This window comes from Montipora foliosa, chromosome 12 (genome assembly GCF_036669935.1).
Source record: "Montipora foliosa isolate CH-2021 chromosome 12, ASM3666993v2, whole genome shotgun sequence".
NCBI classification, from domain to species: Eukaryota; Metazoa; Cnidaria; class Anthozoa; order Scleractinia; family Acroporidae; genus Montipora; species Montipora foliosa.
The window spans coordinates 41,033,527-41,048,526 of record NC_090880.1 but is presented as its reverse complement, the minus strand read 5'-3'; the positions used below and the strand labels follow the sequence as shown (position 1 = coordinate 41,048,526).

The 15,000-nt window shown below is 39.1% G+C and overlaps 1 protein-coding gene across 2 annotated transcripts in view; it reads left to right on the top strand.

The window, feature by feature from the left end:
• Positions 1 to 3,469: 3,469 nt before the first annotated feature.
• Positions 3,470 to 15,000, top strand: part of LOC137980299 (uncharacterized) — a 25,878-nt gene continuing 14,347 nt past the window's right edge. For both annotated transcript variants that reach the window (XR_011118489.1, XM_068827696.1), the window contains exons 1-6: positions 3,470 to 4,003; positions 4,790 to 4,897; positions 5,941 to 6,090; positions 8,178 to 8,383; positions 11,719 to 11,845; positions 14,785 to 14,940. Coding sequence is in view for 1 of the 2 variants with exons in the window: in XM_068827696.1 (XP_068683797.1) it covers positions 3,698 to 4,003; positions 4,790 to 4,897; positions 5,941 to 6,090; positions 8,178 to 8,383; positions 11,719 to 11,845; positions 14,785 to 14,940 (1,053 nt within the window). In the remaining variant the exon portion in view is untranslated. The remainder of the gene's footprint in view (positions 4,004 to 4,789; positions 4,898 to 5,940; positions 6,091 to 8,177; positions 8,384 to 11,718; positions 11,846 to 14,784; positions 14,941 to 15,000) is intronic.

Below are 15,000 nucleotides of genomic sequence, written 5' to 3'. Positions count from 1 at the left end.
GTTCGCACTGAATATTCGGGAGCTGTCAACCCTTATGGGTTTCTGATCTTATTTAAAGTAAGACGCTAACAATGTTTTCTTGGAGAAGAAAGTTCACCGTAAAGTGTCCCTTTTTCAAAAGAACTGGTCTTTCTGAATCGACACAAAACCTTAACTTGGTCTTCAAACGATGCTTGTATTAAAGACCATCAAAGCTGAGAAAGTTCTTATGACATTTCCACCAAAACTAGGGAGTGTATTATTGACCAACCAGACTTGCCAGTATTCAGTAAGGTTTCCATTTGAGTTACGAGGTGTTCTGCTCGCACAATCGTCTTCCACAAATTCGTCGTAGTGGAAAGCAAGCCTTAACTTTTTCCCCTCAGTTATGACAGTCGTTTGAGTTATGTTAACTAGATCGCATTCGACAATCTGACAATTCCACCTGCATTGGAACTGGTCGCTTACTTGAGTCCTTCTGCCTCTCGGGTTCACGCGTCAAGTTTTGAAAATAAGAACTCACGGCCTTCCTTTCGTTCTTTTCGGTCGGCGCCGTTGATGGCATGCCAAAGACTACTATAATGCGCCGATCAATCCAAACTTCAACAACCACCCCCCCCCCCTCCCCCTCCCCCGCCTACTTCCCAAGCATTTGACTATCTTCTGTGCCCGGGGAGTGGGAAATTTGACCTTTGCCTGCGTGGGGTGGGGAAAATTGAACCGGAAGTGTCAGGATATTTTGTCGGGCGCCGAAGTCGCTAACAGCTATAACACACGTTTGGACGAGATGGAAGGCTATGAAAGAAGAGATATAGCATTTGTCAGGGGCACCCAACGTCAATTTTCGGAAAATATCTGTTCGGAAGACGATTTGAGATCTAGAATTTTCGGAACATTTGTTGTAAAATTTCTTGCTTGCCTGCCTGTCCTAGGATTTTCGAACATCTAAAAAATGGTAAAATTGCCCATTTTAAACAGATTTTTACCCTACAAAGGTCACCTAGAATTTTCGGGAGCCCTTTTTCTGCCTGAAATTTTCGAAAAGATAAGTTTTCATCCCTATAATTTTCAGACCACTAGACTTTCAGCTAGGAGATCCGAACAGATGAAAAATTTTTAGGGGATAAAAATATGCCTATATCTACCGTTTAAATACTAAAATACGTTTAACAACTGTATTTTTAAGTGGTTTTGAACAATATTCTCGTTGGGTGCCCCTGATTTGTGAGGGATTGGCTTACGAAAAAGATCTTCAAAAGTTGTCTTCAAAGGAATTTTTGGCTGCGTAATTCGTCTTTGTCATACTATAGAGTGAATACAATATGGTACGTTTTCAAACCCTCCATTTCATTGTTAAAGCTCTGAAAGCTGTACGTGTCTGTTAGCGGTAATCAACCGACACTGAACAATTTAAAAATACATGCAGTCGTAAACGTTCTAGGCTCTGTTGTTGATAAGTATACAGTTCCCTCGTTAATTAAACAACCTTTGCCTTGTTTCGAAGTCAGAGCAGCTTATACTTGCTTATTGACATTGTCCGACTTAATTAATTCAATCTTCAAGTCACTTTTAATAGTTTCAATATTAAAGTTGTGTTTTTGTAGTAGCTCAAGTCTGGTAAAAACAGCATCATCATATAAAGGGTCACGAAACATGTGTTAACATGTTTATACACTAGCTTTATTAAGACGATAGGAACCGACGACGATTGTTCTTTGGTAAGGTATGACAGACAAATCCGACGATAGAGTGGGGCATTTGAACACCATTTTGGCCCGACGGGGCGGGAATTTGAACGCCGGATCCAATCTTCAAAAGTTCAAGTTCGGTTTATCGATATAGAGTTAGATTTTGGATCGGGAAAACTTGAGGAAAAGCCTTAGATCAGTTAATTTGTTGCTTAAAAGCATTCACGGCGGCATTTCGTATAAAAGTATGCAGATGCAAATTTTTACTCCTTTCTGACAGAAGCTTAAATAACGCACTTGGAATTCATAGAATTGTCGTATTATCTTTTTAATAAGGAAAAAAGGTAAAGTCAGACTTAAGCTTCAGTTAAAGTTGCTGAAAGCACGCGATGAGGCTTTTTCGTAAAGCGCTGCTTTTTCTTCCATTTGATAGTTTGAATGGGCGGCGCTTCCACAAAGGAGGTGCCACTTTTTGAAGAAACACCTCTTGGTTGGAAGACGCGTTCTTAGAAGTTTATTTGATTACAAGGCTTCCAGAAGATTTTTCCTTTTTTATAACCAAACTTGTCAAGTCACGAGTTCTCGTATTAATTTTTAATATTTAAAGGAGAAAAAGCTAAGTTGTTTGAGCACCGGGCTTCCATGCGGGAGGTCGTGAGTTGGACTCCGGCCGGACCAACACTCAGGGTCTTTAAATAACTGAGGAGAAAAAGCTGCCTTTGTGATTACATCCGCAAATGGTTAGACTTTCAAGTCTTCTCGGATAAGGACGATAAGCCGGAGGTCCCGTCTCATAAATAACTTTCATGTTCATTAGTTCCCTGTCACGTTAAAGAACCCACACACTATTCGAGAAGAGTAGGGGATGAAGATCCCGGTGTTGTGGCTATCCTCTGTGTGTATATGGGTGGGTGGGTATAGTAGGTCCACATCAGCTGAATAGCTGCCCAACTTCTACCTGCTCAAAACCAAAAATAAATAACAAATACATGCGCTGCGGCATTTCGTAAAGAAGATGCAAATTTTAACTGTTGTCTTTGAAAGCAATGTTTTTCTAAAGTTCTTTTGCTTTCAATTGATATTTTAAATAGTCGGCGCTTTAAAAGAACCGTTCTTGATATTTATTCTGATAGACCTACTTTGAGGTGAGAAAGAGATGGGAAAGAAATTCTGCTGTTAGTTTCAATTTCCGTTAGGGTTACTTTCCAAAAGGTAAAACAATGACCTGCAACGACTGACCTGTGGAATGGGACCCGTGTTTTAGCCCCGCCGGAATGTAGGTCGGTGCGTGTGAATGTAGGTGAAACATTTGGCTGTAGGTTAATGCATAGGAGTGTAGGTAAATGCATGCGAATGTAGGTCAGTGCGTATGAATGTAGGTTAATGCAGTGCATATGAGTGTAGGATACTCTTTGTGTTATTGCCAACGAGTCAGGCCTTCTGAAGACAGAAGGCCTGGCGAGGCGGCAGCTTATAGAGCCGCGAGAAGATTTTTAGGCGGACGAAATTTCAGAAGCGCTTCAAATTTAATTGTAATGTAGACCAAAAGCTGTAATGTAGACCAAAGCGATGAAATGTTGACCGTAGCGATAACCAATGAGAGTGCCGCACGAGCACGCCGCGTGATGTTTGCAGCCGCCAGATCACGCAAGCTTGGCTCGTTGGCACTTTAGCGACAGCTATAACTAGTTATATATGGTGTACTATGTTATTAGTGCTCTATGTGGGAGCTAGCATGACGTTTTTGCTTTTCTCTCGTATCTGATTCCGTTTAAACTCAAGCATGCGCAATAAGTCTTTCCGTGGTAGATGCGTTATGTATGGGGACATATATTGTACCGTCTTTTGCCATTAACCACTGACTCTGAATGTTGGCCAAATTCAATTTAATGAATGCCCTGATGTCATCCGTTTTGTCGCAGAAATTTGTTCGTCTTTCCAAAGATTTGTGACAAGTACTTTCTTTTACAAAAGGATTGTTTACTTTTCCTGCGAAGGACGATTCAAGAAATTGATTTTCTTCTGCTCAAATGTCGACAAGGGAGGAAACAACATCAGCTTCTTGCAAAGTTTGCATTTTGTTTTTCGTGACTTTTTCGTTCACAACAGCACTTGATTGCGACCTTTACTTAGAACCAGTATGGCAGGCAGATGTAGGGTCTTCTCCTGTAGTCTCCAGTCCATTGTTAGCGGATTTGAATGGAGATAATGTGAAAGATGTCTTGGTAACGTCTTTCAATGGTCAGTTAACAGTTGTTGATGGTCGTTCGGGGCACTATCTTCCCGGTTGGCCTGTCTTTCTTTCTGGGAAGATGCTCTTTTCAGCGCCTTTACTTGTAAGTGAACCCATGACCTCCAAAATGGTGTTTTAGTGCTTCACTCTTGTCTTGTAACGTAGCGCCATCCTTTCACGAACTAGAAAACTGTAATCTTGAATGTATTGTACACGTTATTCACATTATTCACCTGAATAACTGATATTCACCTTCCAGCGATTCCATTTAATGTCCACACCATCTATGGAGTAGATTGTTAGCAGTCCCTTCTATGTCAGTTCAGCTGCTTGTTGAGTCAATTGTGTTTTGTCACGCAATCAAGGAAAACAGCTGAGAGTCTTGAGGAAGTGGGGAGATGTCCCCTCCCCCCCACCCTTCCCCAAGCTTTTCTCAGCTGTTTCGCTATATTGCATAACAAAACATGATTGACTAAACAATGTTGTGGCTCAATTTACATAGAAGGGACTAATGTTAAAGATGCTGATGCATTAACACATTATTAATGCAAGCCTTAGTTTTCCACTTTCCTTGAGAAAAAAGGATAATTTTCCACCCCCTCAGAAATGACTTTAGCAATTCCCTTTGGAGAATGTTATCCACAGAGAAGTGAGAATATTAAAAAATTACTGTTAAATGGAATGGCCTCTTGCTCATCTCTGAGAGGTACTATGAATGTAACTGTAACCCAATTGAAGTTAAAGTAGTTTCAACTTCAATAATAAATAATCATTTTTGTTACAACATTGTTGAAATGACGTTAGTGCTAAACCAGATTGTTTACAGCATCTTGGCCATTTCTGTCATTTTCAGTTCATTTCAAATTGGGACCGATTTTCATGTTTTCAGTATGACTTAGACAATGATGGAATGCGTGAAATAGTGCTAGCGACTGCAGATGGTACTGTGATCTTTATACGAAGTGATGGCATGATTATGGAAGGGGAGACATTGCCGGTAAGTTGTTGGATCAGAACAACATTTAAAATAATTCCTTAAAATTCTTCTCATACATAGGCATATAAAGTACTTATTCAAGCTCATTTAAGTACTAAAATAATACTATTCATGTAAGTTCTTGATTTTTAAAGAATTCCAATGAAATCGTCTTGTTTAATCAGATTTACTGTACTTCTAAACAAAATTGCTGGACATCTCATCTTCCTCACTTTCATTGCATCCTTAAATGGCCCTTGCAACTTCCTAGATTACTCAATCAAAAGCCAAATAATACTTTCTATAGTGTTTGATTTAATAGTGTACATGTACTAGCATGAAAGAATAAGATCAGTTCATTGAAAGTGGTCACACCTCATGGGTCCTTGCTATGACTGAGGTCCCATGATTTATTAGTCAATACAATGTGATACATACTTAATTGACCGCTCCCCATAGGGTCTTTTCAGGGCCAATGAAACAATCAACGAAACAACAGAACACAACAACAACAACTATTAAGAATCCCAACTGGCCGGTTGCAAACCACTTGGCTATTTAGTGCAGCTGGGAAGTTGAACCAGGGACCACCAGGAACAAATTCAGCGAGTGGTCAGAGCGGGTCTTGAACCCGGGATCTCCGGATCTCAAGGCATGCGCCCTAACCACTGGGCCACACTGCCTCTGTTCATAACAAGAACGTTCATAACAATGAGTCATGAGTCAGTGAGACTCACAGTCAATATATACTGTAGCAATAATTTATTGATTAAGTCTAAGCCCTCATTTTAGTGATTACGCCTAGGCACTCTCTGAAATTTTAGTTTTCATTTTGTGGGTTAGGGCAATGGTACTAACTCAGTGACTCATTGACTCATGACTCATGACTCATGACTCGTTGACTTATTGATTCATTGACTCATAAATACTTGATACTCGCTATGACTGACACATGTGATGATTTCTTTTTATGCAACAACCAGGGTTTTGTCCTTGAACTTATTAAAGTATGATTTCTATTGGATATCAAGCTGTACAACAAGTCTCATTCAATTCCTTGACAGATTCCACCTCTTGTTATGAAAAAGGACTGGTTCTTCATAGACTCCCAGCAAATTGGAAATGAGGACTACATGGATTCTGTTTCCAATCCAACAAAGTCAACAAGATTAGCTTCATTTGCAGAGTTTACTGCAAAACCTAACCCTGTTGAGGTACTTGTCTTTAAGTCTTCATCATAAAGTATATCAAGATCTTTGTAAGGTCAACCTGCTTAGTTTTGACCCATTCATCCCAGATGCAGACTGAGTGAGTTATAATCCCTGAAGCGATCCCCATTGAAGAATAAAATCGTCTGATGGCTTGGACAGAGTAAAATCTTTACGTCGGACTCTCTGGATTAAAAGGGCTTTAGAGTGGATCTAGATGTTGTTAACCCATTCATCCTTGAAGCAGCAGCAATTGTCTGGTGTTAGGCAGAGTAAAATCTACAAGCCTCACTCTTTAGGAGAGAGAGGGTTAAAGTGTATTTGACAGATTTTTCTTAAACAGTCAATCGAAACATCATGAGTTTTCCAGGTAAAACATTATGAGGATTTCCATATCGATTCTCCTTCTGTGCCCTTTAGCCTTTTAAAAATCGGATTTTCACTTCCTGTGAGGTACATGTACAAACCATGCAGTTAAGGAGACTGGGGATAGCAAAAGTGTGATGTCAAAACAAGATCGCACTTTTTTCAGGGGCTGAATTTTCCTGTTTTTTTTAGGTTCAGAAGTTGCTGAAACTGCTTCTGAGAAGCGTTGTATTTGGTTGCAATAATGAAATTAGAGAAAAGAACAAAATTTCTATCCCTAAAATTGCCTGCATCGTCAGCTTGACTGACATTGAAAGGACTGCCAGCAGTACCTAACCACTGAACCAGACTATAACCTTTACAAACAGGTACCCCAAGCTGATGAGCAGAAAAAAATATAAGAGGACTTGTATGGAGCAAAATAACTGTATCTTCACCCATTGACCCCACCCCCAGGCACCCTAGGAGATGCTTCCAGTTAAGGAGTAAAATCATCTGGCATCAGACAGTAAAATCTGTTAAGTCTTACTCCCAGGAATTAAGGATTAATTTCACGTATACTTTCAAAGTTTTCACAAAATTGGAAAACTTTGTAAATACAAGACTTAGCGAAATTAACTCTTAATTGCACAAGGGCAATTGAGCTTACATATTTATCACATAAAGAGCAAAATTATTGAAGAAAACTGGACAAATGACAATCAACTTTAAGTTAACACACTTTCATTGGATTAAAGTCCAAGGGACACTGAAAAACGCAGACTGCAGACTGTGCAGACCGTCTGAAAAATGAAAATTCTGTTAGCCTGAATTAGGCCTAAATAACATTCAGGTTAGCCTGTTTACGGTTAGCTCTCAATAATAGTGAGGGTAATGCCATATTTTACCCCTGGTCTGCGCGGTCTGCAGTCTGCGTTTTGGCATGACTGAAAGTCCAATTCAATTATCTTGGCTGCCAACAGAAATTGCGCTTAAAATGTATTTTATGTGTGGACAAAAAGCAGTTTAATTAATCAGAGTCAAATTTTGGAAGAAGATCCTATTGTAACTTCACTTGCACTGGATATAAAGCAACTGTAAACGAATCAGGATCAAGTAATCATGTTCTCTTGATTACCAAAAGTGCCCCTTGTGATTTAAAAAAAATGTCCTCCATCTCAGCCAATCTGCATTCAGTAATTTCGCTGTGTATGTGATAAATAAAAAAAGCACCTTATTTTGGGAATCTTTGCTTACATTTTTTGCCTCGCTAGCATAAGACTATCCTTTTCTAATCAGTCAGGCAAGAAAAAAGTACTCTCAGTATTGAACATGCAAATTGCATAATAATTATTACTGTAGCTATCTCTGAAAATTTGAACACCCTATTTCAGATAAACTCTGAGCAATGATGCTTTGAAAATTCAAAATTTCAGTTTTGATGCCCAATAATTTATCACTTTTTGATGGCTAATAACTGGCTCGTTATTAATTTGAAGCTTAATTAAAGGATTAAAATTGTAGATTTAACTTTGGTTAGTTTAACAAGTTCTTTTACCTTTTGAAGTCAATTTGTAAATAGCACATTGCTTTCTGTGAGCAAACTTTTATCTTTATAATGAAACAAAATCTTAAGAAACAATGACATAAGCAAACATTCCCTTGTATTCTCTATGATATAAAATTACTATATATATATATATATACTTTACTCTAATCCTTCATTCTCCATTCCTTGGAAACAACAGTGGATTTCAAATGCAAGCACTGGCTACAGTGACATGTTTGGGTCCAAGTATTACCCAGGCATTCGTCCTTCTGGTTTGTCAAGCGATAAATCCACTGTCTTTGTCGACCCACACATTCTGTCAACACCATTCATCGCAGATTTCAACAACGATGGTTTGGAAGAAGAACTTGTCATAGCTGCCAATTTCTATTTTGAAGAGAAAAGGTATGACTGTCATTAGTACAAATCTATTTACAATATGAAAAAAAAAAAAACAGACTTGAATGTGACTTAACCCCATGACTGTGCTATTGGGAGCTATAAAGCTATCAAGTGGGTGGTTGATTTCCGACAGGTTTAAAGTACAGGTTGCTTTTCACATGTCACTTGTTGCAAAACCTTTATAATGCTAAACTTAGGCCTTGTTAAGGCTAAAAAAGAAGTTTAGGCCTAAGAGAGGTAGGTAGGTAGAGAGACCATGGAACCTTGGACTCCTAAAACAGACCAGGCACCACACCCCACCACAAGCAACCAAATAAACATACCTGCAGCTGTCACGCAAGGAGAGGAAAAATTGTTGGCCAAAGCCTCTGAAGGGGTGCCAATGTACAGTACATCAGTAGGTATTGCTAGTCCAATATCCCAGCTTCTGAAGGACGTGATCCGGAATGCCATTCCTTGCTGCAATGGTTGCTGCTCCTATCCTGAAGGTGTGACTAGAGAAATTCCCCGGAATATCCGCACATTCCAATATCTGACGCAACCAGGAGGTAAGCAGTGATTGCGTCAAAGATGAACCAGATTGCAGTAAAAAGAACGGACCAGGGGTGTTGCCTCTCAGTACCAAGTATGCAACGGCTGCTTCCACTGCACACAAGGGTGGCTGACCCCGTCTAATGTGGATAAAACAGTCTTGATGGAAAGGATCCGTTTTGGAGGCCTTGATTCGCACACACAAGCATTAGTTATGAAGAGTCGAGTCAACTGCCACATTCCCAACCTCTAAGGGAAGTGCTGGAGAAAAACTAGATGAGTTTGGGCCTGTAAACTCTGCTGATTGTAGGAACCCAAAATATCCTATAGTGTAGGCTGCCCAGAACATGCAGTGGTTATAAGCATTCATGTCCAGAGCCTGGAAAATGGTAGCCAAGAGGCAGTCCGTAATCGGGAGTCGCTGGGACATCACAGAACCTTGAACCCGCTTAATGCCTGGAACCACCCGCTGGAGTCTATGACAATCAGACAAAGGATCTGGAAAGCCTTGTTCAATGTGCAAGGATCTCACTGCCGATAAATACACCTTGATGGACGAGTGCCGCAAGGAATGTGGCAAAGAGACAGTGTCCATTCATCCGCAGGGCAGGGGTAACCAGAAGAATGTAGTTTGCCAAGTTGCTGACAGAAGCTAATGAACTTGTTCTGTGCTGAGGTGTAGGATCTTCGGGTTGATGACACTAAACCATGGGTTAGGAAGGTACAAAGCAAAAAGATGGGGCTAAAAACACAGCTGAAAGATCTGCAACGATCTGCAATGTTGAGCTAGTAAATACCCCTAGGGCAAGCAAAGGGTGCCCCCCAATAGCTTTAGTTTATAACACTGCTGGCTAGCAATGCCTCGATTTTAACTTTGCCTAAATTTCATTTAGCCACATTAATCACACATAGCCAACACAGAGCGCTGGAAAATGTGCATGCGCGAGCCACGATTGGTTTTGGTCTCACTTGTGATTGGTTGAAAAAGCGGCGCGACATCTTTGAACCAATCAATGAGTGAAGTAGATGCAAAACCAAAGTAATTCGCCAATTACTTTCGACACTCAGTTGAAAACTACTCTAGTGCATACAGTTTGAAAGAATTTTTATTATAATAATTATATTATTGTTCTCCATCATGTTCAATTCTATCAGTCATCTACCGCAGAGATTCCACGAGATAGTATGCATGCTCATGGTTTGTCATTCAATGTGAACGTTCGCCATCTTGTAGCATGGTTGGTTATCCAATGAGTTTTTTCCCCATCAATCTACGCCATCCGGTAGAGATTTGCAAGACAAATCAGTTCTTTTCAAAGGTGAAGTTCACCTTCCCATGATGACGGAGGAAAGTACTGTGGATTGGCTATTGAAAGAAGCCCAACACTCAAAATCTGCCTAGGCGAGGCCGGGTAAGACACAAATTATAACTTCATCTGAGCTGAGTCCTTTTCGGGACGTTCACCCAGCCGGGCACCACCGCAAAAGCTATGGTTACTGGTGCAGCCAGACCTCCCATTGCCACACGTACATACAGGACGAACCAAAAGGACCAGCGAGTAGGACCTTGCCAAACTAAGCCATAAGGGAGACCAGCTAACGAGTCTACTTCCTAATGTTACGCCTGTAGTGCAGAAATTAAAAGCTGCTTATGATGCAGCACAGGAAGAAGAGGATGAGTTGGTGAACTCCTCTGAGGGTGAGGGCGAGGAAAACGCCGCCGAGGACAAACCAACAGAAACCGCTTGCCAAAAAGGGAAAGAGCGATGACTTAAAAGCGTCCTCGTGGCAGACAGCAACCAAAAACAATACCAGTTGTACCCTGAGAAGTGGCAGTCATTTGCAGAAAATAGGAGGGTTGTGGCATTTCTACAAGAACTCTATGCAAGGGGATATTACTGTTGGGAATCACCCACTTGTCCAAAGGTTTTTAATAGGAGTTTTCCAAACAAGGCTAGCTTTCCCTCTACCTACTTAGCCTCTACAAGCAAGGCTCGCAGCTGTAATATTGCATTGCCTACAGTTATGAAAGCTGCCACTTGGGAGTAACGACTGTGTTTTCAACCCTTTTTACAACAAACCAGTTCAGCCCCTAGATTCATCTTTGACTGTTTTAGTCTTGCTATTCTCTCTTTTGCTATAGAAATACATTGATTGTTGACTTTGTTGTCAAGCCTTGTCTTGAGTTACGGTTCACTTTCGTGCAGGTTATCTTATGCCTGGTATACATTGTACTTTAATAGGGGTTCTGTATGTCAATAAATTGAGTTTTGATGTCCTGCGTGACCACATGACTTTTAAATCTTGTGGAATCTCTGTGGTAGATGACTGATAGAAGAAATGAATTAAACAAGACTTACCTGGAAGTTGATGTTTGATTGGAATTCTATCAGGCATCTAGAGAGCAGAGATCACACGGCCACCCATTGCTCATTGACTCCCTCCCTGTTTTTGATATAATATTGTATTCTTTGTCACGGGGCCTTGTGTGACCACTCCTCTTTGAAGGATGACAAACCGTGGGCATGCATGGTATCTTGTATAATCTCTGCTCTCAAGATGACTGATAGAATTCCAATCAAACATCAACTTCCAGGTAAGTCTCCTTTAATTTATTAAGTTAGCTATGTGTATTGTTTTTGCTCAGTTAAGAACTGAGAACCTTTTGAAGAATTTTCCCTTCAGTTTCTATTATCACAGCTTTTTAAAATAATAATAATTATTATTTGTCTAGGATTGCAGGTCTTTTTTATTATGGTTACGTGTATTTTCACAGTCCACTTTATCAATTTGCTCATTTTCAACAGTCCAACACAAGACTTTGAGCAAGGACTGTCAGCAAATGAACGTCAGGATTATCTTGGGAGTGCTGTGATAGTCTTCAATCTTCGAACCAAACAGCTTGTTTTTTCTTCTATTTTAGAGGTGTCTAGGGTGGGTTTAAAATTATTATAATTTTTGTTGTTTTCAGTGCAAGTTCTGTTCATGATATAAATAATTTATACAGTATTTTTTTAAATTCAAATTATTATTACCCTCAGAACAGGGTTCAGATTGTTTCCGGACTCTGATTTCTTTGTTTATTAAACAAATTTCCTGTTTTTATGTTTGTAATAAACACGTTTGAAAGTCAAATTTATTTATTACACAAAAAGGAAGGTCTTTTTTGTCTCTTAAACAAAAATTCACCACAAATGAAAGTTACACATGGCCACTAATATTTTTTGTACTGGCCGCGGTTACTGGAAAAATATTTCAATGGAAAACAAAGCAAATAATGCATGATAATTTCTACAAAAATGTTTTTTTGTGGAACTTTAGTCTGCCTGGTCCTTTTACTGGGCAAGTTTTAACCATGGCTTGATGTTGTTAGAAGAGGTAATTTTCAAGAGTTTGCTTTGACGGTATTGAGGTGTACAGTAATGAGTAATATACTGCGTTGTTCAAGTTGTTCATGTTGTTCAAGGAGATAATAATGATAATACTTCATTTCTATAGCGCTCACATCCATTAATTGCCCGAGGAACTTTACAAAACTAAAATTAAAAATTAAAAATAAGAAAACCAGAATTACCAGAATTAAAATTAAAAGAGTCACTCTTACTAAATTTAGTAAAAAGAAAGGGCTTGGGTTTTGAAGGACTCGATGAACAAAATGAATGTAAATTTGAAGTGCGGGTTGTAGATGAATCCCTTCTGAGCCACCAATTTGAAATAGATGGTATATAGGTGTCTATAATTAAGAGACAATTGCTTAAATCAGTAGCCCATAAACGTGATAAGGGAACAACAGCCGGCAGCCCTATATTCCTGTTAAGAATGAGAGCAGCAACTTGATGTCATAACCGGGTGTTTTTGTTTTTTTTTGCGGAAAAGGTAGTCTATAGATCATAGTCTTTTTTAGATGTTAAATGCCGTGACATAGATCGTAGTCATGGGCTCCGGCTTAAATTGTCCAGATATTAGTGCGAGTATCGCTTGTCTCTTTCGTCCGAAGATTTCTCTGCTTGTAACTTTACAAAATAAGGGGTGGTCCACAGGGGTGGTCCATGGACGGGGTCCACAGTGGTGGTCCATGGACCTTGGGTCCATGTTTTGTATACGTCCCTTCCACTGCACTCCTTTAGTTGCGGAAAAGCTAGTCCACCCTCACAAGAGGCTACAGGTAGCGTACACTTCGTTTGAAGGAATGTTAGCTGATTGCCTTTAAAATTCACAGTATTTCAATGATTTTTATGTTACAATATCTTAGTCAATATCCAGTTCAATTCCGTAGTCCATACCCAATCAATACCAGTGAGCAGATGCTTTACAAGTTTCTACAATCTTATTTAATACTTTTTCTTAACAATGATAATAATGTGACATAAAGCTTACTATCCTGTCGCCAGTGATTATTGTATTGTACGTCACATAACTAAGCACATGGAATATAAACTAACTAACTTGTAGTTGTCAACCAATTCTTGTATGTGTTTGATGTTATAGCTACTGTAGGTACATGTAAGATATGTTACGAAGTTATTATGACACTTTTTTTTTCTGTAATGGTACAAATGTACGTGGCTGGTACAAAAACAATTAGTGGCCATGTGCAACTTTCCTTTATTAAACAAAAAAGAGTCTGACCTGTCTATTACACAAATATTGGTGCATTGTAATAAACAAAATTATTTGACTGTCAAACTTGTTCATTATACAAAGAAATCTGAACCCTGTTCCTGGTGAAACTCTTTTGACGATCTTTAAGGATCCTCAAAGATCTTCACATTAAGATCTGTTCAAAGGATCTTTGAATATTCTTACCAAGATCTTTAAGGATCTTTCATTTTTCTTGCAATCCAGGATCTTAAACTTTCCTGACAGGATCTTTGCAGCAGGTTTAAAATGCAGGTCATAGGTTACAGGTCATATTAATTGTTCTGCTGACAAAGGCAAAACTTATCAAATGCAAATTAGTGTGTTGTTATTCCAAAAACGTGGCTTTGTGAACTTAGAAAGAAAGAAAGAGTCTAGATGTCTTTTGGAGGAAGTGAGAAATTCACTTTTGTAAGATGTTCAATTAGGGAAGAGGGGTTTCTTAATTATCTCAAACGAAGAACATGAATCCTTCTTGGGAATCTTAGTTCATAAAAATAAGGCCACAGTAAGCTCTGTGACCTTTCTTTGGTGGTTTCAAATCTAACAAGTTCCTCTGGATGGCACTAGATTAGAAAACAAGCACATTTGACCTACAGTTGCTATTTTAGTGAGATATATCTCATGACTGAACTCAGAATCATTATTTTCACTGTTTGCAGTAATAGTTAGATATTAATTGACGTACTATTTTTAAATAAGGTGAAGCAAATGAACAAGGGAGCAAATACAAGTCATTGTTAACAGTAAATGTGATACATGCTCCATTGATCTTGCCCGCTAAGAAAAAAAATTCCAATAAATTTTTGCATCTAATCTTTTTTCTGATTTGAACTCCTTATACTTGAATATCGTAAATATGTGATTACCTTGTTTTTTCCAAATGAAAGAAAAGATGAATTCTAATGTACTGCAGCCTGAATATTAATTGACCTACGCTTAATTTAATTTTTTATTCATTTTATTAATTCACCTGTGGCTTGTGATATGTGACCTGCATTTTAAACCTGTTATGATCTTTTGAGGATCTTGAAAAGATCTCACAAGGATATTTAAAAGATCTCAATAAAAGATCCTCACAGGATCATTAACCCTAACCCTAACCCAGACCTAATCACCCGTACCCCCCACCCCCAGAATAGTCATTCCACAAGCCGGTTTGTCAGGGAAATACTCTACTTGCAGCACAGCTGTTGAATGGAATTACATTATTTTTTCTCCCTCTTGCTTAACAGCAAAACAGTCAGTATCCCGGTTATGTGCTGTCGGCCATGTCCTTTTCACCAGGAACTGGTCTTGTTGTGGGAACCTCAGCAGGAAATGTATACTCTCTGAAGAGTTCATCATCAGAACCACATGTCTTGAGTACAATGGACAGTATTCCTGGACAGGTAAATCATTTGGAATCGCAACAAAAGCTGAAGAGCAGTCTTTGTATACAAGACTATTAC